The 23,726-nt window shown below is 48.7% G+C and overlaps 8 protein-coding genes across 8 annotated transcripts; 1 reads left to right on the forward strand and 7 right to left on the reverse strand.

Moving 5' to 3' along the window:
* Positions 1–443: 443 nt before the first annotated feature.
* Positions 444–1,536, reverse strand: FSUBG_8177 (pyridoxine 4-dehydrogenase; the record flags this gene model as incomplete). The annotated part of the gene is made up of 3 exons (XM_036686557.1): positions 444–809; positions 861–1,432; positions 1,485–1,536. The coding sequence occupies 3 exons, from the start codon at positions 1,534–1,536 to the stop codon at positions 444–446; spliced, it is 990 nt and encodes a 329-aa protein (XP_036536334.1).
* Positions 1,537–2,075: 539 nt separating this feature from the next.
* On the reverse strand, positions 2,076–3,041 carry FSUBG_8178 (transcription factor; the record flags this gene model as incomplete). Its single annotated transcript, XM_036686558.1, has 1 exon — positions 2,076–3,041. The coding sequence occupies one exon, from the start codon at positions 3,039–3,041 to the stop codon at positions 2,076–2,078; it is 966 nt and encodes a 321-aa protein (XP_036536335.1).
* A 386-nt stretch (positions 3,042–3,427) lies between these two features.
* FSUBG_8179 (PAC2) lies at positions 3,428–5,269 on the reverse strand (the record flags this gene model as incomplete). The annotated part of the gene is made up of 3 exons (XM_036686559.1): positions 3,428–4,574; positions 4,622–5,024; positions 5,098–5,269. 3 exons carry the CDS (start codon positions 5,267–5,269, stop codon positions 3,428–3,430), a joined length of 1,722 nt encoding a protein of 573 aa, XP_036536336.1.
* A 1,121-nt stretch (positions 5,270–6,390) lies between these two features.
* On the reverse strand, positions 6,391–7,716 carry FSUBG_8180 (uncharacterized protein; the record flags this gene model as incomplete). The annotated part of the gene is made up of 1 exon (XM_036686561.1): positions 6,391–7,716. The coding sequence occupies one exon, from the start codon at positions 7,714–7,716 to the stop codon at positions 6,391–6,393; it is 1,326 nt and encodes a 441-aa protein (XP_036536337.1).
* Positions 7,717–9,442: 1,726 nt separating this feature from the next.
* Positions 9,443–10,858, reverse strand: FSUBG_8181 (1-phosphatidylinositol phosphodiesterase; the record flags this gene model as incomplete). Its single annotated transcript, XM_036686562.1, has 1 exon — positions 9,443–10,858. The coding sequence occupies one exon, from the start codon at positions 10,856–10,858 to the stop codon at positions 9,443–9,445; it is 1,416 nt and encodes a 471-aa protein (XP_036536338.1).
* Positions 10,859–12,764: 1,906 nt separating this feature from the next.
* On the reverse strand, positions 12,765–13,385 carry FSUBG_8182 (uncharacterized protein; the record flags this gene model as incomplete). Its single annotated transcript, XM_036686563.1, has 1 exon — positions 12,765–13,385. One exon carries the CDS (start codon positions 13,383–13,385, stop codon positions 12,765–12,767), a length of 621 nt encoding a protein of 206 aa, XP_036536339.1.
* A 6,016-nt stretch (positions 13,386–19,401) lies between these two features.
* On the reverse strand, positions 19,402–20,793 carry FSUBG_8183 (methionine adenosyltransferase ETH-1; the record flags this gene model as incomplete). The annotated part of the gene is made up of 3 exons (XM_036686564.1): positions 19,402–19,863; positions 19,917–20,582; positions 20,710–20,793. The coding sequence occupies 3 exons, from the start codon at positions 20,791–20,793 to the stop codon at positions 19,402–19,404; spliced, it is 1,212 nt and encodes a 403-aa protein (XP_036536340.1).
* Positions 20,794–22,636: 1,843 nt separating this feature from the next.
* FSUBG_8184 (GPn-loop GTPase 3 like) lies at positions 22,637–23,681 on the forward strand (the record flags this gene model as incomplete). Its single annotated transcript, XM_036686565.1, has 2 exons — positions 22,637–22,684; positions 22,827–23,681. The coding sequence occupies 2 exons, from the start codon at positions 22,637–22,639 to the stop codon at positions 23,679–23,681; spliced, it is 903 nt and encodes a 300-aa protein (XP_036536341.1).
* Between the last annotated feature and the right edge of the window lie 45 nt (positions 23,682–23,726).

Consider the following 23,726-nt stretch of genomic DNA (forward strand, 5'->3'; position numbering starts at 1 on the left):
CGAGCTCCAGGCCCTTGCTGTCATGGTATCTTGAGAACCAGGAGCACGGTGTCACGTGTTGTCTCCACATCAACAATATCTTCATTTTATCGTGGAGCAGAAGTCCAGCCTCAGCTTTCAACAATCTCAGCTTTCAAGTTGAGATACTCTGCGCAACGGTGAGCAGTCATCTGAAGACTTTCTCTTCCCTCTAGTAGTCCATCACTACAACTAGGTTCTCCGAAAGACGATAGATACAGTATGGTAAGTCACAGTCCTTTTCAAGCACTCATTCAATCTTTCATGATGGCATTCATTTTTATGAATTCTGCAATTCCGAAAGCCCTTTTGGTTTTGGGCAACACGTGGACACTTTACAGCTGAATAGTAACATTGCTACTCCTTATTTCTCATTTCTGTCTTGGAAACCGTGTTCTGACTTAACCACAGACTTTGTCACACAGTTAGACCTCCATTGGCACGCTTTCGGGATACCGCCCGCCAGAAACCTCAAATGCATAGGCCATATCCTCGAGAGTTTGCATTTCTTCCTCCGAAAGCCGGAAGTACTGGGCATTCTCCTCGACTCGAGCTGTTGTGGTTGCGCCAGGGGTGGGAATGATAGTAGGCATTCCCTTGCGGCCGTTTAGTCCTCTGACCCAGTTGATGGCAAGCTGTGCGGGTGTGATTCTCTTTCTTTCTGCTACTGCCTTGACTTGGTCAACAAGCTTAAGGTTGTGCTGGAAGGATTCTGGCTGGAAACGCGGGAATCCGCTGGCAATGCCCTGGCCCTGGAATTGAGAGCTGTCGACAAAGCGGCCTGTCAACATCTGTAGTGACTGTTAGATCTATGTTATTTGGGTTCGAATAGGCGAACTTACGCCACGTCCAATAGGCGCATAGGCCATGATGGGAATATTGTGCTTAGCACACGTAGCAGCAACGCCATTCTTGAGGATGTCGGGGCTGAACAGACTGCATTCGACCTCGACGAGAGCGACCTTGACATATTTGACGGCTTCTTCGATAGTCTCGGCACTGCATTCTGACAGAGCAATTCCACCGACCTTGCCGGTATCAACATATTCCTTCTGAATGACGCTGAGTGTTTCTTCAAAGGGAACTTTGCGGTCTCGTCTTGAGGGTGCGAAGATATCAAGTTTCTTGGCACCGCCTAGTTGATTGAGCACATTGTCAATAGACCTTCGCACATTCTCAGGAGACCCATCAAGTTGAAACGTATCAGGCTTGTAAGTGCCCTTGATGGCGATGGTGATCTTTTCAGCATCTTCTGGAAATTTTGTGAAGTATGCCTTGATGAGAGTCATGCTGTTATACTCTGGAGGTCCGTAAAATTCAGCGCCACTCCAGAGATTGCAGCCATTGGCGAAGGCTGTGTGCATAGCTTCAAGAGCCTGATCTAAAGGAGTTGGTTTGGGACGCCAAGTGAAGCCTTCAAAGTTATGAGTCTGGTTGTTTTGAGTAAGTGGAACGACTAAACATACCCATAAGGCCGTAGCCGAGAGCGCCGACATGCCTTCCCAGAACTTCGGGCATATTTGGTGTTGAGGATAATTATATGTTTGAATATTTAATCCAAGCTAGAACTATATGGGTGGACTTGGTGCTACCGAACCTAGAGAGGGGCTGCGAGACTCAGCAATCAATGAGGAAAGCTATGAAGGTATTTATACAGAAGAAGGGTTGAATGGTTACATTTAATTCCCAAGTTTTATGAGACTATCTCGGTTGATTATTCGTCCTCTATCTGACCCGTAATGGTGGTGCTGTTCGGCGTGTTCGCCACACCCGTTCATCGGGATTGCAGCTTCAAAATGTTACATAAATCCGAAAATGGATCTGGCTAGACCAAGTCCAGGTCGCCCGCGAGAGAGCCCGAAGCCAACAGATCGGAGCTTGCTCTTTACGGAATTGTGTGCCGCCGAGTAGTCCCTTATGGAGATAGGATATTGGGTAGTGCTGTTAATCCGATTTGATGCGAAGCAGGCCAGGGAGGTAGTTATCTGGAGGAACCAAGTATACGCAGCAAGCTGTCTCCTAGTGCTGCTACCATCGATATGGCGTTCATCATTCTGTTAATCAAGATTAATCAATATTCCCTCCTCTCCTCCTCTCTTTGGCTCAAGTTTAACCACTTCCTCCTCAACGTCTTCTCCATCTTCATCTTCATCCTCATCCTCAGCTTCGGATTCCTCTTCAAGATCTGTGGAGTGCACATCTCGACGCTGAGCAAGAACTCGGGCTCGCTGCTTTCTTCTGAGGATATTCTCAATCTTCCTCGCAGTTCGTCGACCATGCGAAGCATCTGCTGCGCGAAGGGCTTTGGGGGACATAGGCACCAATCCCTGCGCTTGAAGCCACCAATCAGGGAACCCAGTCAGACCAACTTCTCCGAGGCTTTCTGCAGTGATGGGCATTACATGTTCATAGTGGCAGTCTCGGCCCCATTTACAGACGCCGTGATGACACCAGTGACGACAGGGTGAGGGCAATTGAGATGACGGTGCCGCAGTGTTGGTTGGAATTTGCGGTGTCTCTTTGAGGGAGATAGGCCTGAGATGGGCTGGCTGCTGCTGGTTGGCAGGATTGTGGCGGCTCGATGAGAGGCCTTGTGCTGGCTTTAGCTTAGATTCATGAGTATTAAGCTGAGTTGTAGTTGTGGTTGTGGTTGTAGTTGGCTTCGGTTTCTCATAGTAGTTGCGAGAGGACGATACACCCACTGGACAAGGACCAGGTCGGCATTCAGTGGCCCGCTCCTCTGAAGTGTCCGATTCATCACTATTTGAAGCTCCATCCCTAGTAATGGGAGCGAATCGAAGCTTGTAAGTATCCAGCTCAGCATGAAAAACTCCCAAATTCCCCATGTCTCTAGTCTCGTCAGGGGACAAACTTCGAGGCGCGCCGATGACTTCGATCCACTCTGGCAGAAGGTCTGCCGGAATAAGAGGGACAGCAGTTGCAGGCTGAGAAAGAACTTGGCCGTTGGGTGTGATTTGCTCTGCCCCTGGTCTGACCAGAAAGAACTGGGGTTTGATTCCCATGTTGGCTGGTGAGTGTTGTGTAGTCCAGGAACAGGAGGAAGTGAAGAAGCAAGTTGTGGGATGTGAAATATCATAGAAGCGAAATTTCGAAGACCAGGTCCTTACGATCTCTCTTTATGTAATTTACGCGTACTGTTTGTCAGTTTCCTGATGTCTCATGGACCTCCGTTTGCTGTGACACAAGGGAGGACGGACGAAGGCTCAGATGCAAACCAAGAAGACTTTGTCACACCAAGCAAGGGAGAGGCAACGAAGCTTTATATCTATATCACAAGTGGCAAAAAGACCTAGTTAAGTCTGGTACGGCTTATTGAGTCTTTGTAATAATCATTTTTGACACCATCGTTTAATATCAGATGTTTTCTTGCTCCATGAAACACACTCACTTATCGAGCCTCCACACGAATCTTGACATCCAAACCATCTACGCAGTAACCCAGTTGTCTAGGTCCATCCTTGAGTTCCACTTCTCTTTTGACCCATCGTCCAGGTTTGCCTGCGGTATCCTCCTCAGCAGCATGTGTGTCAATCCCTTTGCGTTCCCTCTCCTCTTCGGCATCCTCCTCGTCGCTGCTATCGCCCTCTTGATCGTCAAAGCCAGCTACAGGGTCCCATTCTCCTGTTTCCCAGATGAGCCCCAGTTTGAGAGGCGACAGGCCAAACACTTTTCCAGCGATGCCTTTGACGGCATAGATATCGTACGATTTGGGTATCTTTTTCACTTTTTCCTCGCCATCTTCAAGATGGAAACCAACAGTAACTAGACGTGCCTCCAGGAAAGCAGGATTGACCTCCAGCCTACGAACAATGTTTGGCTCGCCGTAGATTTCGCAAAGGTCGGCGTACCGAGGGTGATTTGCCAGGACTTCTTGTTCGGCGTCCTCTGGTGCGGCCGCGAGCTGTTTTGCAATCCGCGAAAGATAGAACATCTCAGCGTTACTTCTATCAGCCGGCGTGATCTGGCTGAAATTAAGGGACTTGAGTGACCCAAGACGGGCGACAGTAAACATGTGAGACTCCTCCGAAGATGATGCTTTAGCATCAGCGTCCGCAGCATCGTAGAAGGGGTTGTGGCCAATTCGTAACCCAGTTAGACCAGGGAAATGTTTGGGAAGATGGTTCACAAATTCCCATAATTGAATTTTGTTATAGGATACGTCGAGATACTGGACAGTATCTGAGAAGATGGGCCCTTCTATACCTTGAGGGGCAATTGTCGAAATGTTGTTCCCCTTGAGGTGGATGTTGCGGAGTGATCTGAGTGTTGCAAGGGTGCTGATGTCCACAAGCGTAGTGAACTCGTTGATTTCGAGGTTGACTGATGTCAAAGTGGACGAAAGATTGCCGTAGTCTAACGCAGGGAGAGATTGAAATTGGTTTGATCCAGCATCAAGAGCAGCCAAAGATGGAGACTTTGTTGCAATGTGGCAAACTTCCTCCCAGCTCAGCAAGGTTTCCTCGAGCGACAGTTCTTTGACGCTTCTTACAGCATCGTTTGCTTGATCGTCTAAAACATTTCGGAATCGATTCCCACTATAACTAGGTCAGCGATTTGTTTGCCTATGGCCAGAGGGTCATACTTGAGGGTCAGGTGCTGGAGATTTGGTAGTTCACGACAAATCTCAAACACGGGATCAAGCCGCTCAAACAAATTACGACTGAGATCCAACTGCGCAATCCTGGGACACGTCTTTGCAATGATTCCCTCCCTCTCATCGTCTGCTCTCGCACTGCAAACTTGGAGGTCCTCGAGAATCACCACAGTGAGCTCACCGATATTGGCTTGCTTACGGCGAATCTTCTCAAACCCCACTTCCTCAGCACGCTTCCCGAAAAACACAATCTCTTCTGCAGCCCTTCTACCATCTGGAAGCGTGTATTCAGAGGCATATTTGTGGTTGACGGCTGCTAGAAAGTGACGCGGCGGGTCAGCTGGCCGTGAAGGGCGCACAAATGAGGCAGCAGTGGGGAATTTAGATTTGCCTTGAGAGAGTCAGTTAGGTACACACAAGCAGATAAACACTTGTAGCCGATGATGTTTCTGGTCTGGTCTTACAGGTAAAGTAACGAATGCCTTTGTGACATCCGTCGTGTTTGCCACGGGCTGAGTCGTCCCATTCTACACCGAGCCATGTCCCTGTTGTGCCTGAGACTTCACCGACGAATCTCACCGTGCAGAGAGCGCCGTCGTATGAGATGCGTTGCCCAACGTGGTGCGTCGTTGTCATTATTTCTGTTTCGGGACGTTTCTCGCTATATCACAAAGATGTGCTTTCGTTGTTCATATTGATGAGGTTGAAGATGGGAACTACTAGGATAAGAGGATCCTTAAGGCACCAGAATTTCTGAGGGTAACGACACGATAGCTGTATCCTCAAATAGCACCAAAATACTGGAATTGAATAAAGGTGTTCACATATGATCAGAAAATCATTAGACTTGTTGCTAAACGGGTTTTATGCTATTCGGTAATCACATCGACAATTGTATAGGTACTAATATTCGCGGTATTGCTGTTGATTTCTCGGTCTTCACGTGAGCTCGAACCATATGTCAGAGAAGTCAAAAACATAAAGCTTGTCATTGTCGACTCGCCGAACGGTTTCAAATGATTAAGAGATATATATGTGATATTTGCTCCCCGTAAAATTACTCTACTCAATCGTGTGATTGTCACAAGCTTCCTAGGCAAGTACCTATGTAGTATTCATGATTTTTCGCATATGGGATATCTCGCCACAGGGTAACTTCATCAATGCCTTGCCCGTCCACTTTTCAGCGTCTCCTCATCTCACCACTAGCACCAACACTCATCGCAAATCAACAGCTTACAATGTCGTCTTCTTCCATAGAATGCCAGCATCGCTGTGCCCAAATGTTCTCAATGGCAATGTTTCTGCAAGATATATCGACTCGCACCAATCTTCTCGACCCGCAACGTCCAGCTTCGCAGCCTCTATCGTCTCAGAAAGTCTCGGCTTCTACACCATCACCAACCCAACCATCTGATCCATCGATACAACAAATGAGTCACCTACCAGACAGAACCATCTGAGAAGAGTCAACGAACTGCATGCAATCGGGGTCCATAGGCATCACACAAAAACTGGTGAGATTACAAGTCTGCAATATAACATTACGAACCAATTTGTTCATCACCAATATCACGCATTTGTTCAATAGCGTCCGTAGGCTAATTGTTCACTCAAGGAAATCAATTGGTAACAAGCTAGTTACAGTTTCAGACTAAACCCAGCCGTTGCTGGTCATACAAGTGTAGAGAGTGTCGGTCATCAAATTCAATGCCCAATCATTTTCATGTGGCATTCTGGTATCGTTTCGCTCAAAATCAATTCATTCGGCCAATTCTTCCCTTGGCCTGGTCACATTCCTCCAAAAATCGGTAGATACCCTCAAGGCCTTCATAGTCTTCCGATGGCCCAGCTATTGACGAGCTGTCCGGCGGTGACATCGTCTCGTATCCCTCGGTCTCAGCCAACCACGGACTATTTATCATCTCGTCCAAATATGACTGCTGAACAAAGTACTCCTCGTCTAGAGTCGAGATTTCGTCAGTTTCGTAGCCCTCGAGTGATCGGACTGATACGCTGGGGGTCAAGGCTGACTTCATGCCATCGGGAGCGAACGGGAATCGGAGGGCAACCGGAACACCGACTGTATTGTCAAAGTCGGCATCTTGGCCCACCACACCACGCTGAATACCTATGTCATCGCAAAGTCGCTCAATGGTCTCAGCGTCAACGCCTGGAAAGCGGACTCGAAGAACATTATGCTTCTCTAATAAGACTGGGAGGTCCCCCAACACTGCAAGCCTGCGGAGATCGGCATTGATGGCCGTGAGGTCTTGCAATGCTCGTCCAAAGTCGGAGGACAAAACATCGAGGAAACCCTCAGTGTTGAGAGAAGCGCCACCAGCAGCGGCCTCAGCCTTGAAACCAGAGGTCTCTGAGGCAAAGGGAATAGCCGCAGCGAGAGGGCTCAGAGCTGTGACGGTAGGGCTGAGCTGGAAGTCGACGAAAGAGCCGGGAGCGGAGTGGGAGAAGGCGGAGAGCTTGTGCATGGCCTGATCTTCGACTGGTGACACAGCACGATACTGTCGCTCGCCTCGAGGTCCAAGACCATCGTAACGGAGCTTTTGGCCGGAGAGGAAAAACGCTCTCATGGCTTGGGAGACGTTCTGCACAACCTGGGCCGGAGCTGCCGGAGTATGCGAGAAGTACCGAGCACTACCTCCGAGGCTGTATCCGCCAGCACTGCGAGGAAAAGCACCACCGGTCAGATTCGGTCGAAGAGCATTGGCAAAAGGAGCTCGGCCGGAGAACTGAGCAACACGTCGAGATGTGTTCGAAGTCGGGAGCTTGGATCTATCGAACCGGGCAGCCTTGGGCTCGGAGCTGATGAATCTCCTAATGACTCGATGGACATTCTGAGCTGCGGAGCTCGAGAACCATCTGGTATGGCGCTTCTGCTGTCGGAGGACAGCAACGGGGTGAATTGGTTGACGAGCAACTCTGGCGGTTCTGAGTGTAAGTTGGGATTGCAGGGGCCGCGTCATGAAGACGAGCTTGGTCCGAACCACATTCGTGGTTTTGGCCACAGCGACTTTGAGAAGCCGTCGGGCCATCGGACCCAACAGCGCCTCTAAAGACGCCATAGTGAAGCTTTTTGTTGTTTCCAATCCAACGGTGTTGGAAAGTGAGGTGCGTAAGCTGAAGTACAACGCATTGAGCTCGGGCGGTATGAGGCCCTTTATGCCGGTGATAATTTGCCACAGCATGCGCCACACGGTAAGGACCGGGTGGCGGATTGCGGGGTTCATCTAGCACGAAACAAGGTTAGTGCAAATGTACAGTCAGCAAATGTGACCTCCACCAACAATAAATTTTCTTGTGTTCGTTTTTCCTTCGCTCAAACCTCTCCTTCTTCATTCCTCAAGGTCTGGCTCGCGCACACGATGCTAAGGCGTCGTCAATTTTGCGCGATCATGACCTTGGATTTCTTATAGGTAAGAATTTTTCCCTCTCCCTGCTTTATTTTCTGCTTCACATGATGAACATCATACACGAACAATCCAAATCAGACCAGCACAATGGTGATATAGCAATCTCTAGAATTACACTGAGAAAGCTTTGGACTTCAGAACCGGCAGGACGTTTTTGTCGCAAACCTCTTACTGATCAGTCACTAGTTTTGTTTGTTAACTTATCGGCCATACAATGGACGCGTCTCCCGGTTGAGCGCGTCAACTCTTGCTATAAACTGAAAAGGTTAGTACATATTTTCCTTTGTTTTTTCCAAACCCTCTCCGAGTGATGATCAAAACGACACCTTAGGGATTCCTCATTCTTAATATACTATGTGGATACTGTTGTTATAAGTTTCAGCCTTGTCTGACAGGAGATCACAACGCCTCTTTGCTTGCACCGCTTTCCACTGATGCAATTGCTAACTCGCGCTTGTCAATAGGTAAATCCATCTTCTCTCTCAAGCGCTCCCAGCCACTTTATGATGAAGATTTGAACGAACGGGCGGACATAAATGAGTACTGCTGCCTCCCGCCCTAGAAAAGCAAGGACGTACAAATCCTTGTGGTGGGTGTGTAGTGGGACCTCTTGTTGATACTTCGTCACCTGATCGTGGCTCCTGTGGAAATGGATTCTTGTCGATATCTGGTTAAAGAGCCGGTGGCTGACTGTTGAGGATCTAGGTATCTAAACAAAGAATTCTTACTCTTGCACATACATCCCTTTCGTGATGAGTTGTTTTTTTTTGTATTCACACTGTTTGACTCTTGGTCTTCGGACCTTGGGATATGAACACAACATCAACATCTGATTGATTGGTATGCTTCCGATGCTCTAAGTATACGCGATTCCATGGCTAACCGGTCTAGATTTGAACTTGCACTTTTGTTACCAAACTCCATGATGACGGACGCTAACTCCGTCGTAGGTATATAAGAGACATTCTAGTGTCGTGAATGGTAAGACTGCATTTTCCTTCCGCATACCTGCACACCCATACCATATGATGACTCTGCTATTATTAGCTCTATCCGAGTTCATCGTGACGAACAACCTATTCACCTTGGAGAACTGATATGGTTTCCTTCACATATGTTTTTTCTTGCAACATTGCGAAGATGTCATAGCTAACCAGCTATATTAGATTTGACGATTAATGATCGCGAAGTTGTGGGACCTATATGGAAATATGTAACTCAAGAATATATAATTTACCAAGCTATGCTACGGCTTTCTTTTTGTAAATACGTGTGATGCTTGCAGATGTTTCCTACCGGGGAATAGGATAGCTATATCTATTGGTGCCCGTTTTTTACGCCTGTCGTGTTCTCGTTCAATCTATGGCATATACCCAACTTATTTCTTGAGCTGCAGCCTCGCATTCATTCCAACAATGCAGCGGATCAAATCCCAATCGTCCTTGTGGCCCACCCAGTCGGTAACGACGACTCCTGTAGCTGCAGAACCGATCTTGAGCTTGTTTGGTCCCTTGCCATGCTCGCCGTGGCACATGCAGAGGTACTCGATAACAGAGGGGTTGACCTTGGCAGCAATACGCTCTGGCCAGCAGGTTGTGTTGAAGAAGTTGCTTGCTGTGAGGAAGTTGACGAACAAGGGGGGTAAACTAGCATCCTCCTTATGACCATCCATCCCGGCGAGAGCAAAGGTCTGCTCAGCAGCGCGTTCGAGTTGCCGGCGGCAGTACTCGATCTTCTTTTCAATATTCTGGCTCTCGGTGATTTCGTAAAAGTCTTGGACACGGATAATACCTCCTGGCACCTTGCCGTCCTCACAATTATCGGGCCAGTCGCCTGCGTCAATACCCCAGCCTCGACCATCCCAGCATGTCTTCTTCATCTCGCCGTCCAGATTGAAGCGGCGGACGATGACAATGCGACCACGGGCACCACCGAGAGTTGGAATCTTGGGCTCAGTCCACCATCGACTTCGTCTTTTATCGACGTAGCTGTGCTTCAGATATTTTCCGAGTTGTTCGTCGTTGCCTCTTCCAGTACCTTCGCGCTTTATACTCATGATGACAGTTTCACTGCTGTTCTCGTCGAGGAACTTGTAAATGTCCTCGAGCATGTGTTTGAAGTACTTTGTGCCAGTCAAGGAAATGGGGAACACGCTGTGGACAAGAGCAAGCTCATCATCATTAGGGCTCACGGACACTCGAACGTCGAGGAACCGAACACCATTTTTGAGTTGCTCCAAGACGTCAACTGCTTGACATCGAACAGAAGGAAGAGCAGTATAGCAGGTAGGAGAATTGTGCGTGCCAGGAATCGAAAGCAGAGTGAGTGGCCAGTCGTCGTGAAGCTCGTGCATCCAGCGATGCAGCTGGGCAGAAGAGAAGATGGCAAGAAAGGCACCGTTGGGGGTATAAACGACAGTGAGATCATGTTTGCCTCCGTCCAGGTTCTTCATGACAGAAGATTTGTTGGAGGGGCTGGGGATGTCGACTTGATACTTGTGATCCTCATATTTGAAGGTAAGACGGACCACCTCCTTATTCTTGTCGGCGGCTCGGATGCCAGCATCCTTTGTCTTGAAGGGCTCAACTTTGACAGAGGCCTTTTCCTTGTGGATAGGGTCGCCCTTGGCCTGGGTTTGGCGAGAGCTGAAGTCGGTAGCCCTGATGAAGCCACTGATATGGCTTGTCATGTTTGAGAGGACATTGCCGGTTCTCGCATTTTGGCCCTCGAACCTCTCGATCTCAATGAGCTCGATTGGGTTAATAGTAAGATTGCGAATGGTGAGGTGAGCCATGGTTTTGGTTGTCGCAAATAAGGTGGCCAGTAATTGAAAGGAATGATGGCGCTTATTGCGAAACCTCGTGGAAAATGGATGAAGCTAGGTACTTAGGTAGGTATCCAAGAAGAGGCTTGTTGGGGGTGAAACAAAAAAAGACAACCAAGCTTAAAGCCAAGCAGGAAAAGTCGGAGATAAGCTCCTCCCGCGTATATAAACCAAGAGAATCGAGGCCAAGATCTGAGCCTGAGTCTGAGCCTGAGTCTGAGTTTGAGTCTGAATGTGGCAGGGGGAGGTTAGGAAGCTGGGAGCTTCTGAAGCTCCCCCTATGGAGCTATCCGAGGCAGGCCTAGTTCGGCGTGGGCGGTGCCAGTTTTCATGTCAATTGGACCCCTCGAATAAAGTTGTGGGGAAATGGAAGCACCCAAAAGACGGTAAAAGCCTAACAGAACAGGGGAGCTGAGTAGTTAGCAACTGTAGTTATCATGGAAGCTGAAGTCATCTCAGCTTGCGTCGTCGTCTTTCAAGTCGTCATCATTGCCAAGGGTGCCAAGAAAGGGAGACTCCCTGAACCAAGTATGACTTTTCATCTTGGGTGTTTCATCTGGCGCCGACACGCTGAAGGTGAGCTTACTACAACTAATAAACTGGGCTGGCATATAAGCCTTCCAAGCCCTTCTCAAGCGAAGGGCAGAACTGTAAAAGGCCCAACGGAAAATGGTTCCGTGTTGGCGTTCCGACTTGGCCGATGAACAATTCCGTCGGGGAACCAACTCAAGGCTGAAGCTGCACATTGAGATGGATGGCTGTCAACAGGCAATCTACACTTCCACGGTCGCCAGACTACTTGCACCGGCTCGACTTGGCTGATCCCGATCCTCTGAACTGGGACGGGACAAACAATAGATAGTGCGTATGCTAAAAAGGACCGAGGGGCAGGATGACCGTGCACCATCTGCTCAAGCGACCGAGCTACAGTATGTACCATTCCATTGGAAAGGGGGGGTTGCCTCTTATTTCCTGGGTTTCCCTGCCTGACGATTGAAACGTTGACGCCTTAGCGTTAGGGGAATGCGATCACGGCGGGAATGGCGTTGGATGGCCGGAAGGATGCGATTATTGAGAATCGAGAGCGCTAAGAACGAAGCAAGTCGATTATTGTTATTGATTATTCCCAAGTAATTGATTTCCTTGTTGAGAGTAGCTTGAGAAGATTGCTCGAGTTTAATCGACGCGTGGAGGTCAGGTATAGATAGAATGGCACGGTCATGTTGAAGCTGAGGTGGTGAGTGACGTGTGAGTTGCAACACAACACAATGGATGTCCAACAAAGAGGGCCCAATATTACAGCACAAAGGTTAAGGAAGAGACAGAAATAATAAACCAAGAAAATGCATATTACATTTCTATGTCGCTATATATCACTAGTAAGGAGTATTTTGCTGATGATTCGCATCCTAAGAATACTCCTTCTCAATAGCAGACGGCACTGTAGATATTCGCCCGACATAAAGATCCCGTAGACAGTAAATCGCCTTTTTTTCTCTTCTTTTCCGGCATCATACTTAATTTATTATGGTTTAATTTGTGGTTGAGACAAAGTAATGGCTCTCATATCAAATCAACAATTAATTCCGCTGTGTTACATGAATTTCTTCAGCCGTCAAGCTCCGGCTGGCCTAGGAAGAAGGAACGAATAAACTCCTCAACCCCATGCCTTTCATCTCTAATCATAAAAGGCCGTCAATATCCTTCTCAGTATTGCTGTTCTCTTTTCAACATCCCGCGAGAGAAGTCTAAGGAACATAGACCTCAAGAAACACTCAAATCGACCTTCACCAGATTCGTTGGCAATACTTGCCCGTGATTACCCAACAACCTCCTCTTTCAACCATTCCCAGAAATGTGGCATGGTATAATTCATTTAATGACTTGTTCGCCGTCTCTTAGTAGGGGCCAAGTCTTCCTCATCATCCGGGTCAAGTCGAAGTGAAGGCCCAGCACGTTTCTGGATGAGACCTCCAATAACATCTCGGCTTCCAATGACATTACCTGTCCCCTCAACATTCAGGCCCGCATCAACCTGGATACTCAAGGGCCGAGGGCAGCCAGACTCGTCAATCATTGGAATGCCGCAACGGCCAGAGCTTCCCTCGTGCAAAGCTTGCACGACGGCCTTGGCGATAGCGTTGGCCTGTTCGGCAGGAGTGGCTGTCAGGCACACGATGTTGTTGTTTCGTGAAACATTGACAGATGTGTCAATTTTGAGGCTGATGGGTGAGCTTCCCTCGGATGTCTCGTCTTGGTCGTCATCCACAGTATCAGAAAGCATGGAAGCGCAGGTGGTTTGTTGGGGCTGGGGGCATGGGATATTCCCACCCATGTTGGGGAGAGCATCCCGCCTCTCTTGAATAAGTCTGGCCATCATGGTAGTGAAATCAGCGACAGGAACTCTTCGTGGTGTGTAGGCTGGAGGAGGGCTGTTCTCCTTGGGGACATCGACTTGGGGGTCCTGAGATTGAGAAGTATTGTTGGGAGCGTCCATAGTTTATTTTATGTACGGGAAGATGTATTTGTGTGCTCGGGTAACAATGCTCTCTGAAGAAAAGGAGAGCAGAGTCAGGGGGCGTTACTGGATAAGATGTTTGTGTTGATGCAGGAGAGGAAGTCCAGGGCGGCAGGTCAGTCATATATAAAGGTTTCTCGACGATAAAATTGCCGTTAATAACGGGGAAAGACAAGATCTTGTCCTCGACACAATAGGTAAGACCAGGAGGCGAGGTGGTGGCCGAGAGCTATGCGCCACGTGTGATAGCGCTGTCTCTGGCTTGCTGGGGTTGAGGTGACGCGAGGATGAAGCGGTTTCTGGATAGAGTTAAGTGGTTAAGAGAAAGATGATCCGGAAAGGAAGCGGGAACGGTATCTAGATATAGCTGGGCTGAAGGGAGAACAAGAAAAGGGGGAACTGAGCAAGTTTCCTCCTGAGTGCTCTTGGAGTGCTGGACAATACCAACACTAGCCATAGAGAATAGAGCCTACTTATTCAACACCTGATTGATTGTCTACGTGGAGCCATGTTGGGATATCTGCAGTGAGGGACAAGTACATGAAATTCACAGCAAACAAGATTTGTAGAAGAATCTCATCTACCCGCACGGGAGAAGGGGGTGTAGGGGAAAATGACATGCATCGACTTCAGGCTGAGACTTTGTCAGCCATCATTTCATCTGCAACTACAATAGGGCACAATAATAGGTACGGGAGGAAGAACGGATCCTATAGCGCTCAGGCATAACTGCCATCTTTCTGATTCAGTAAGCCACCAACATGAATACAACACGATATGTCACAAGCACAAGAGGTTGGCTCACATAATGTCGTGTGCCATGGCGTGGCCAAGCTAAGAAAAAACAGACTTGCAGCCTCAGCCGAAACTAACGTCCGTCAGGCCGGGTTCAATGTCTGCATTATACTGTACTGTGCCACAGGATATGCTCTCGCGAAGGATTTCGGACTTATTCAAACGGGTATTGTTGATCTCTCTCATCAGACTCTACGCCCCCTCCACATACGCAGAAAATGGCTGAAACCAACGCGATGACCACCTACCACTGAATACCATCACCGTGGAATGGGATGGGTTCTAGCACCGGATAGGGCAAAGTTGTAACCTCAGAGCCTGTATCAGGGTACAATGCTTGCATTATCATGTCTCGCCTGTTCTTGCTGGCGGGTCTTATTGCCTATTGAAGCAGTTGGAGCAGCTGGATGGTAACATATTCATTTTGTTCTCGGTGCTTCTGGGATTATCGCCTGCATAAGTCCAAACGGTAATATGCAGGTATCAAAATTTGACCAACAGAATTGAAAGAACTTTTGAGACAAAATCCAGCCTTTGTCATATATGATATTGAGGAGTTTTAACGCAAGGTTTCGGAGATCAACAATACTGACCTGCCTGTAGCCACGGCATGAATACCTGAGTCCAACAAGAGAAGTAGGTATTGAATGAAGAAACCATCAGGGTTGTAACCTTCCTACATAGGTAGGTAGGTACCTACTTACTCATTAACATATGGTCATTTATTGTATCACTTTTCTTCATGATCAGCACATCCATTCTAGAGACAAAGTCATCACTACCAACCTCAGTGCAGTAAAGCGCTGACTCTAAGATTGAACATCAGTCAGTCACGACCGACATTGGAAAAGCGAACCTTTTAGCAGGACGTGGTTGGCCGATGCGAAAGCGGAAGGCGTCGAGGTGGCTTTCGGGGCGCGGCTTGGCGGCTTGTTGCTTCCTATTGTCCCCAGGCGCGCTTGGTATTGTTGTCGAATAGCCCCCGTAAAACCCCCTGTCAGCCCACAGTCCCGACCGAATGGGCTGAATCGAGGCACCGGCCACGGGCGACACCTGCCGCCTATTCGCTTCCTATTGAAGCCCACTTCGGGTTTAGCGCCCGTGGCCCAGGTCCACATTTACGGACTCCTGCCGCCTTCCGCAACCTCCACAGTCTCATTCTCCCTCCGACTTTGGCACACTCAAACTCGCTTCTGTACACCTCAGCCAACACAAATGTACCCATGACAGCCGACAATAGAAAATCGATACGTCCTCCTTACGAACTTCCTCTCCTAGATTGGGCTGACAAGTGCATGTTCCAAACGGTCACAACCATCCATCATTCCTGCCGTGATGCCTCTAAGGGACTTACACCCTTCACACAGTCTACCACACCACACCACAACACACCACCTCCCTACCGACAAACAATATCATATTGTCCACTCACACTCTGTATAATTCGCTGAAAGAAACCTTGCCCGTTCAATTTCCCAACAAACAAACAAAGGTCCATGCACTGGTCACCAACGTCTACCAGGTCCGCGGCATCATATCTTGCGTCCGCACCTCCTGCAGAACCATAACCAGTTTAAGCGAAGCAGCCTTTTGACTGCCAAACCATCTCCTCGGTTCTGCTGTCTATTCAAGCTTGGGCCCCCGACCCCAGTTTTCACTTTCTATGCTGCCTTAACCTTCAGCGTCCAAGCCCAGAATACCAGCAGAGTGACTACGCTATAATGGCGTACCCGGGACGATCCTCTTCCCATCCGGCCTGCTGGTTCTCGACACACTGAAATCCAGGGGATACTAACGATTCTGGGCTTCATTGCATTTCACCCGATATTCAGGTGGCTATTGCTGTTGTGGGTATAAGTCTGTGGTGCACCAGCTGTAATGTTTACATCTAAAACAACTAGGGGAACTAAGGAAAGGCCATTTCACCTGTGTCAATTCTTGATACAAAAGTTCAGTTGGCTGAGTATCTCACTCCTGGTACTCATGGTCCGACGTCGGCTTCAGCATAGCCTTTCGTCAAGTGCCGACATCATTGGCTGATCGGGCTGCCTCCACCGTGCAGTCTTATTCGCACAATTTATGTCTCAAACAAAGATCTGCAGATGGTGAGACGAGAATCTACTTCTCCTACAGTCACAGTTGTGACGTACCATCAGCTTCTGATAGTACACCCTTTGCCAAAGAACAATGCCTACGGTCTGTTGGTAGTCCCTCCCACGTTTATTCATACTTTACGGGATGATGAGGACTACACGCCCCTCCAATTGAAGCAGTTTGAGAAATTTTTTCAGCTCGGGAAACGGAATGCCCTAAACTTGCTCAACGGCACATCTGAGTTTTCGGATCGAAGGACTGGGCCTGTAAGCCACCAAGCAAACAACACGAGGCTTTTTGAATATGTCTCAAATTCAAGTCATGTTCTTCAAATCGCTACATGCTACTTCTTTTTCTCTTGAGGCGATCTGATCCTATCATCTCTAGCCAAGTTGCAAAGCTTGTGGCAAGCCGCGTCTTCCTCCTCGCTGACCTGGGTTTAAGCCGTGATCATAAACGAGATGAGGTATGGGCCAGTTGGCTTCTCGAGTCAGAGCAGGGCCTCTCAATCAATTGGCCGAGGTTGTTCTTTCAAATGCTTGTTCTGAAATACCCTTCATATCTTCATATGCATAGGTAATCCTGCTGGTACTTGTTGAGTGGCCATGGAACGTATATCCTCTAAATGCCCTTTTCCATTACGGGTATTCTATGCTGCCTCTGTGGTCTAATCAGTACCAATGAGCCCTGTGCACTACTTCAAGCACACACATCTATCTTGTGATCGTGCGGACACTGGGGCCTGGGCTACTGGGTCATCAAAAGCTGCAAAGTAGCCGGCTAGTGCCCAGCTCACTGCGCCATTCTGAGAATAACAGGATCCAGAGCGTGAACAAGTGTTCTCGATTCTGCGAGAAATGCAGCCAAAAAGTCACCAGGGTGTCACTTGCTGGTCTCGCTTTCAGATAGCGTCACCCACCAACATGCTGACACTAGTCCTGGTCTTCAACCATCGTTGAGGAGGCGAGTTGTCTTGTTTCTTATCGCTAATACTTCCATGGGAGGTATCTTGTCCCTGCTTCGTCTCTCAATCCATTGATCCGTGCTCTTCATCGCCGAATCATGAGTTACTCTGCTGATGTTTTCGTCACGAGACCAGCATGTGCATAGACTCCCTTCGTGTCTCAATACAATGCTGGGCTTAAATTGAGTGGCTCCAATAATGACATGAGGTCTAATTAAGCAGTGGTATCTGAAAGGCAGATAGGCTACTTCATCTTTTACTCCTATGTCAGAAGAGTCGACAGTTCCCACCCTACATCAAACACGATTACACAATGAGTTGCAGAGGTGCCGTTCAGCTTTGAGAGATTCTTGACAAAAGAAGTAGCTGTGGGCACGAATGGCCCAAAGCAATGGTTACTCCATGAACACGCTTTCAAAGTTCGAGGATCTAGGGCACGCCTTTTTTCGTGAACAGTTGGGTTTCTCGCATTTCCATTTGTGGTGAACTTCTTCAGAAGGAAACCCCTGACGCACTACATGTTCACTGGACTCAAGTTCATGGTACCAGCCAGTTGTCTGTTTTAACTACTCTTCATGCTTCAAATCCAAACATCTATCCTTCAACATTGCTGATATGCTGCTGTTGGAATGAGTGCAGCGCAGCTTCAAGCAATACACTCAACATAGTCCAGATGAGTCTAAGGGGCCCAGACTTGGCGACACTTTTCGCAACACGGGGCATCGGCTTCACCCAATTCTATGTTCCATGCAACCGGATGGTGGAGGCTGGGGGCCTTGTGCACCTATGTTGCCATGGTGGGTTTTCACCTGTAGACCGTCCTTGGCTCTGGGAGGGCTCATCAAATTGGATGGCACGAAATCTTCTATCGGCTCCTTTCTGTTGAGAGGTCGGTAACCAAGTATCTTGATAAGTCACAGGTACGTTCGAGAATATGGCGGATTCCAGGCAGTCTTCAGCCTGGGGCTGTCGGACCTCACGAGGCGCAATGAGCTTTTCATCAGACACTGTTCTTGCTGGGATGTTAAGCTGCCTCACCGCACTTTACTCACAAACTGTTATCTCGGCTTCAGAGCCGCAAGCTCTGTAGATCGTCTATAGTGGTACCCTTTCGAGGGAAGGGTGACATCACTTCGAGCAACTCCACAATATTAAACAGAAAGGAGTGGTTACGTCCAGGGACCTCTTACTGTTGCCAAGGTCTTTCCGGACCTAGCGGTTACACCTGTTTAATTACCTGGGATTCATTACTAGAATATACCAAGCGATGTTAGAACGTTACATATGGTACCAGCTCATGCATGGTTCAGTGGGTTGTCATGATGAGGAGGACTTCGTGGCGTCACTCCAGTACCATGACCTACCGAGGGACTACCCTTAGGTACGAGAGTTTCGGGTTTCCGTTTGTGGCCAAGACCATCATGACACCTATTCGACAGCAATGCAACGCAGCAACCAACCTATTTGTGTATTCGACAAAAGACTTCAGACTTCACGGCAAACACATGTTGGACGAGTATATCCCTTGACGTGATTTCTTTCTTGATCTAGCTGCTGTCTCAGTACGCAGCGACAGGGCATATCTATCAATGGCCCTTAACTTCAGTTACTTCTCTCCAAGATTGACATTCTTGCCAATGACCTATCTAACTTCCACCGCGTCATGGTCTCGCCCGCCTACTGCATCAGCTCGGCTAGAGGTCCAGGAAAGAAAAAGATGTTGAAGTTCTTTTGTTTCCTCGTCAAAACGCCGCTCTCACACGAACGCGTCGTCTTTTGTCATTCCCTTGTCGTGGTATCGTTAAAATGCAAGTCTCTTGACTTTTTTTTTGCTTCGCCTCACAAATGCAGGTTTGCCCTAATATGTCTTTGTTGAAAGACGCCCACTCCGTGCCTGGTATATATCGCAAAAGAATCCCCACTACCGTATAACCGAAATGGCTTTTTGGATAGAAATTATAAACAAAATAAAAGCCGGAAACCGACCGTCCTCCCTTCCGGTGGGAGATACACAGGTTTCGTTGAGAACCGTACGCCGCCTATATTTGCTAAATCAAAATGAACTGATTAAACATCTTCAAGATGCATGCAGAGAGCTGTTGAATACTCTTTTGGTAACATGGTACAATGTCAATGGTCAACTTAGAACTTGAGTTCCTTGGGCTTCTCCCAGCTGAAGGACTGGTTGGTACCGAAGTGGCCGTTCTTGGCAGTCTGGAGATAGATAGGGTGGTCCAGGTTGAGCTCACGGACAATGACACCAGGTCGGAGGTCGAAGTTGTCTCGGATGATCTGGACAAGCTCCTCGGAGGTCTTCTCGGAGGTGCCGTAGGAGTCGACGTAGATGGAGAGAGGCTCAGCGACACCGATGGCGTAGGAGAGCTGGACAAGAGCACGTCGGCAGAGCTTGGCGTTGACGAGGGACTTGGCAATCCATCGGCCGACGTAGGCGGCAGATCGATCGACCTTGGAGAAATCCTTACCGGAGAAAGCACCACCACCGTGGGCACCCCAGCCACCGTAGGTATCGACGATGATCTTTCGGCCGGTCAGACCAGCGTCACCCTGGGGCCCACCAATGATGAAGAGGCCTGAGGGTTGAATCTGGAGAGAGTCAGCACTTTCGCTTGTTCCTTGTTGTGTTTTGACAAACTTACGTGGTAGATGGTCTCGTCGCTGAGGTACTTGGCGGGGATGACCTTCTTAATGATCTTCTCCTTGATCTCCTTGCGGAGCTCCTCAGTGGAGATATCGGGAGAGTGCTGAGCAGAGACAACAACGGTGTGGACGCGCTGAGGGACAACGGCACCGTTGTCGTGCTTGTACTCAATGGTGACCTGGGTCTTGGTGTCGGGTCGGAGCCAGGGCAGAGAACCATCGCGGCGAGCAGCAGACATGGCAGCGTTCAGCTTGTGGGCGAAGAGGAGAGTGAGGGGGAAGAGCTCAGGTGTCTCGTCAGTGGCATAGCCGAACATGATACCCTGGTCACCAGCACCGAGCTGCTCGAGAGCCTTCTCGTAGTGAAGACCCTGAGCGATATCGGGAGACTGCTGCTCAATGGCGACGAGCAAGTTGCAGGTCTTGTAGTCAAAACCCTTGGCAGAGTCATCATAGCCGATGTCCTTGATGGCGTCACGGACGACCTTCTGGTAGTCGAGCTTGGCCTGAGTGGTGATCTCACCGAAGACCATGATCATACCGGTCTTGGTGGCAGTCTCACAAGCAACCTTGGAGAGGGGATCCTCTCTAAGGCAAGCATCGAGGATAGCGTCGGAAACCTGATCAGCGATCTTGTCGGGGTGACCCTCGCCGACGGACTCGGACTGGCTGATTGTCAGTGACTGGACTGCGGGATAATAAGACCTTGGTACAAGGTCACATTGATAGATCCGATAAGGGATCGCTCAGATGTGAGCTGCGCAAGGGGGGGGGGGGTCGGGAGAGACATACAGTGAAGAGGAAAGAACCCTCGTTGTAGTGCTTCCATGAGGAGAGCTCGGCGTGAACGCCGTTGGTGCCGTTGGTAGCAGACATTGTGAGGATTAGGTGAAGAAGAAGAAAGATGTGAGAGAGAGAGGTAACGGCTAAAGCTGGGCAGACCCGGACAAGTCTGTTTATCTGGTGACGATGGGGTTGAGGTCACTGAAAAGACTGAATGTTAGAACAAGTCGACAATGAAGAGCAATTGGAACCGGGACATACCAAAGAAAGAAGGCGCTGAAGAGGGATGAAGTAGGATGAAGAAGAAGAAGGGAAAAGCAGAAAAAGATTCGAAGCGGGAGCGGCAGGTAGTAGTACCTTAAAGAAAAAGGCGGGAAGGAGGGGGATGTGCGAATACGTTGTTGCAGGCTTTATTATGAGCGAAGTGGGGGGTGGGAATTTTCCTTACCAAAAGGTCGGAGAGATTTATGTAGGCACCTGGGCTCGGGCAGTTTTTTCTTTCGTCCTTTCTTCCAGATTTTGTAGACAACTGGCAGGATGAGCTTACTCGCGACTTGTGCAATGACTCAGTTTACGCCCATATAACTACAATCTCAATGTACCCATCAGATGTTGCCCAATGCTACAGTACAATGACTTCTCTTAATGAAAAGGTGGGGATCGACAAAAAAATACTGCCTGCTCTTTTTTTTTTCTGTTGAACGGCCCTCGGTCGCGATTGTCCAAGTCTACAGGGTCCGAAGTCATAAGACGGTACCTGTATTAGTATGGGGAAGTAGCGTGAACGACAGGTACAGTGCTTATCGCAGAGGCAGGCTTTCGGTGGCCGCTACCCTTGGCGATGGAGGGGTAAATGACACTGGGAAAAGAGAGAAAAGGCACGTTCTTCGGAAGCCGAAATTTGCGGCAGTATTGCGCCATCGCACCTACCGTCAGTTGCAGAAAGTGCCTGCCAGTGTTCGGAATACAAGAAAACATATGATGTTCGTTTCCAGTGCTGATTATGGAATGCCTTTTCGTCTTTTACGAATAATTAATGAAATGTATTCCTAAGTCTCAATGACTTGAGGTAGTCTAAGTCTGAGCATAGGGTTCTCCTAGGTTGAGTTGTTGAGGTCTTAACTCTGCCTGTTAATCTCGCTTTTCTTGCACCATCTCGCTAACCCGAGCTCATCAATGTAGTTGCAATCCGTCCTCACTCGTACTCGTCTCCCCGCTTCCCGTCAATCCCCTCATCTAAGTTGGGATATCCGGCTGTAGGAACAATGGGCCATGAGTTGCCGAACCTATCAGCCGCAATCCCTTCAAGAATAATCCTTGACCAATTCCCTGACTGATTTTCATACACGTGCACCAGCATCCGGAGAAGATAGTCGAGTGGATGTCAATCAATGAAGAGGTGTCTCTACTAACGTAAAAAAGTTATCATGATGGCCCCGAGTCTAGGCATGATAACCTAGTACGTGTACAGTAATGGCGGGGCAGATAGCTTCACACGAGAGGCCAAAAACGAAAAAGAGGCTGAGAAACGACTTTTTTTTATGGCGCCGGAGCAGGAGGGGCAAAAACGTCGAGGAAAAGAAGGTGTGGAAAAATCCGAACTTTTTACCCCACCATTCATTCAGGTTCCCTTCCAGAACATGTCAAAATTCACTACCTCTCACAAGCTCGTCACCATCACCACATCGAGAAGTGTAATCCTCATCGGTTTCGAAACAACGAGATATAACCGACGTTGAGCCTTGGCTATACGGTGCGGAGCTATCACTTTCTGTCATACTCTTCTGCCGCATCGGCCCCCCTCTGTCTCAAGCAAGCGGGGCTGCTTAGAATCTGTAGCTATCTGTAGCCTCGATCCTGGAGCTATCGAATCCGATCTTGGCCCTTGTTCTTGACAAAGAAAACGAACAACGTACAGCATTTCAGTATCTTCAACATGAGCAAGTTCGGTGCCATGATCATGGGCCCTGCGGGCGCCGGCAAGGTACGTGGAATTGCCCTTTGCTTTTTCTGTTCTAAAATACCGTCTCTTGTTGCATCATCGTTGTCATCATGCTGTCCTCGATCGCGTTTTGTTCCCTAAACATTAATGCGCCCCAACTAACTTTGCATTTTGTCGCGTCTAGTCAACTTTCTGCGCCGCCCTCATCACTCATCTTAATCTTAATCGCCGTTCCGCCTTTTACATTAACCTTGACCCTGCCGCCGAATCATTTGAGCATGAACCAGATCTTGACATCAAAGAACTTATTTCTCTTAAAGATGCTATGGAGGAAGTTGGCCTCGGGCCTAACGGTGGCCTGATCTATTGCTTCGAGTTCCTCATGGAGAACCTTGACTGGTTGACCGAAGCTCTCGACAGTCTGACCGAAGAATATCTTATCATCTTCGACATGCCCGGTCAGATCGAATTATACACCCATGTCCCTATTCTACCGGCTCTTGTCAAATTTCTGTCCCAGCCGGGCTCTCTTGACATCCGCATGGCCGCTGTCTATCTCCTCGAAGCCACATTCGTCGTCGATCGAGCAAAGTTTTTCTCTGGTACCCTTAGTGCCATGAGTGCCATGCTCATGCTCGAAGTGCCACATATAAACATCCTGTCCAAGATGGACCTTGTTAAGGGCCAAGTAAAGAAGAAGGATCTCAAGCGCTTCCTTACACCTGACGTAGGTCTGCTCGACGATGACCCCATCGAGCGTGCGCGTCGTGTTACAGAGGGTCCCGAAGCCGAAGATGACGAGTCCAAGGCACCTGACGAGAAGGAACAAGTGATGAAGGGTGCTAGCTTCCGACGACTGAACCGAGCTGTGGCTGGCCTGATCGAGAGCTTCAGCATGATCAACTATCTCAGGCTAGACGTGACCAACGAGGATAGCGTTGGTGCTATTCTGAGCTACATTGATGACTGCATACAGTTCCACGAAGCTCAGGATCCCAAAGAGCCCCATGATGAGGAATACGAGGATCATGATGACTAGTGTGAATATAATGGCAGATGGAGAACCTGAGAAAGGGGAATCTGT

This window comes from Fusarium subglutinans, assembly GCF_013396075.1.
Source record: "Fusarium subglutinans strain NRRL 66333 chromosome Unknown NRRL66333_c0000109, whole genome shotgun sequence".
In the NCBI taxonomy this organism is placed as follows: domain Eukaryota; kingdom Fungi; phylum Ascomycota; class Sordariomycetes; order Hypocreales; family Nectriaceae; genus Fusarium; species Fusarium subglutinans.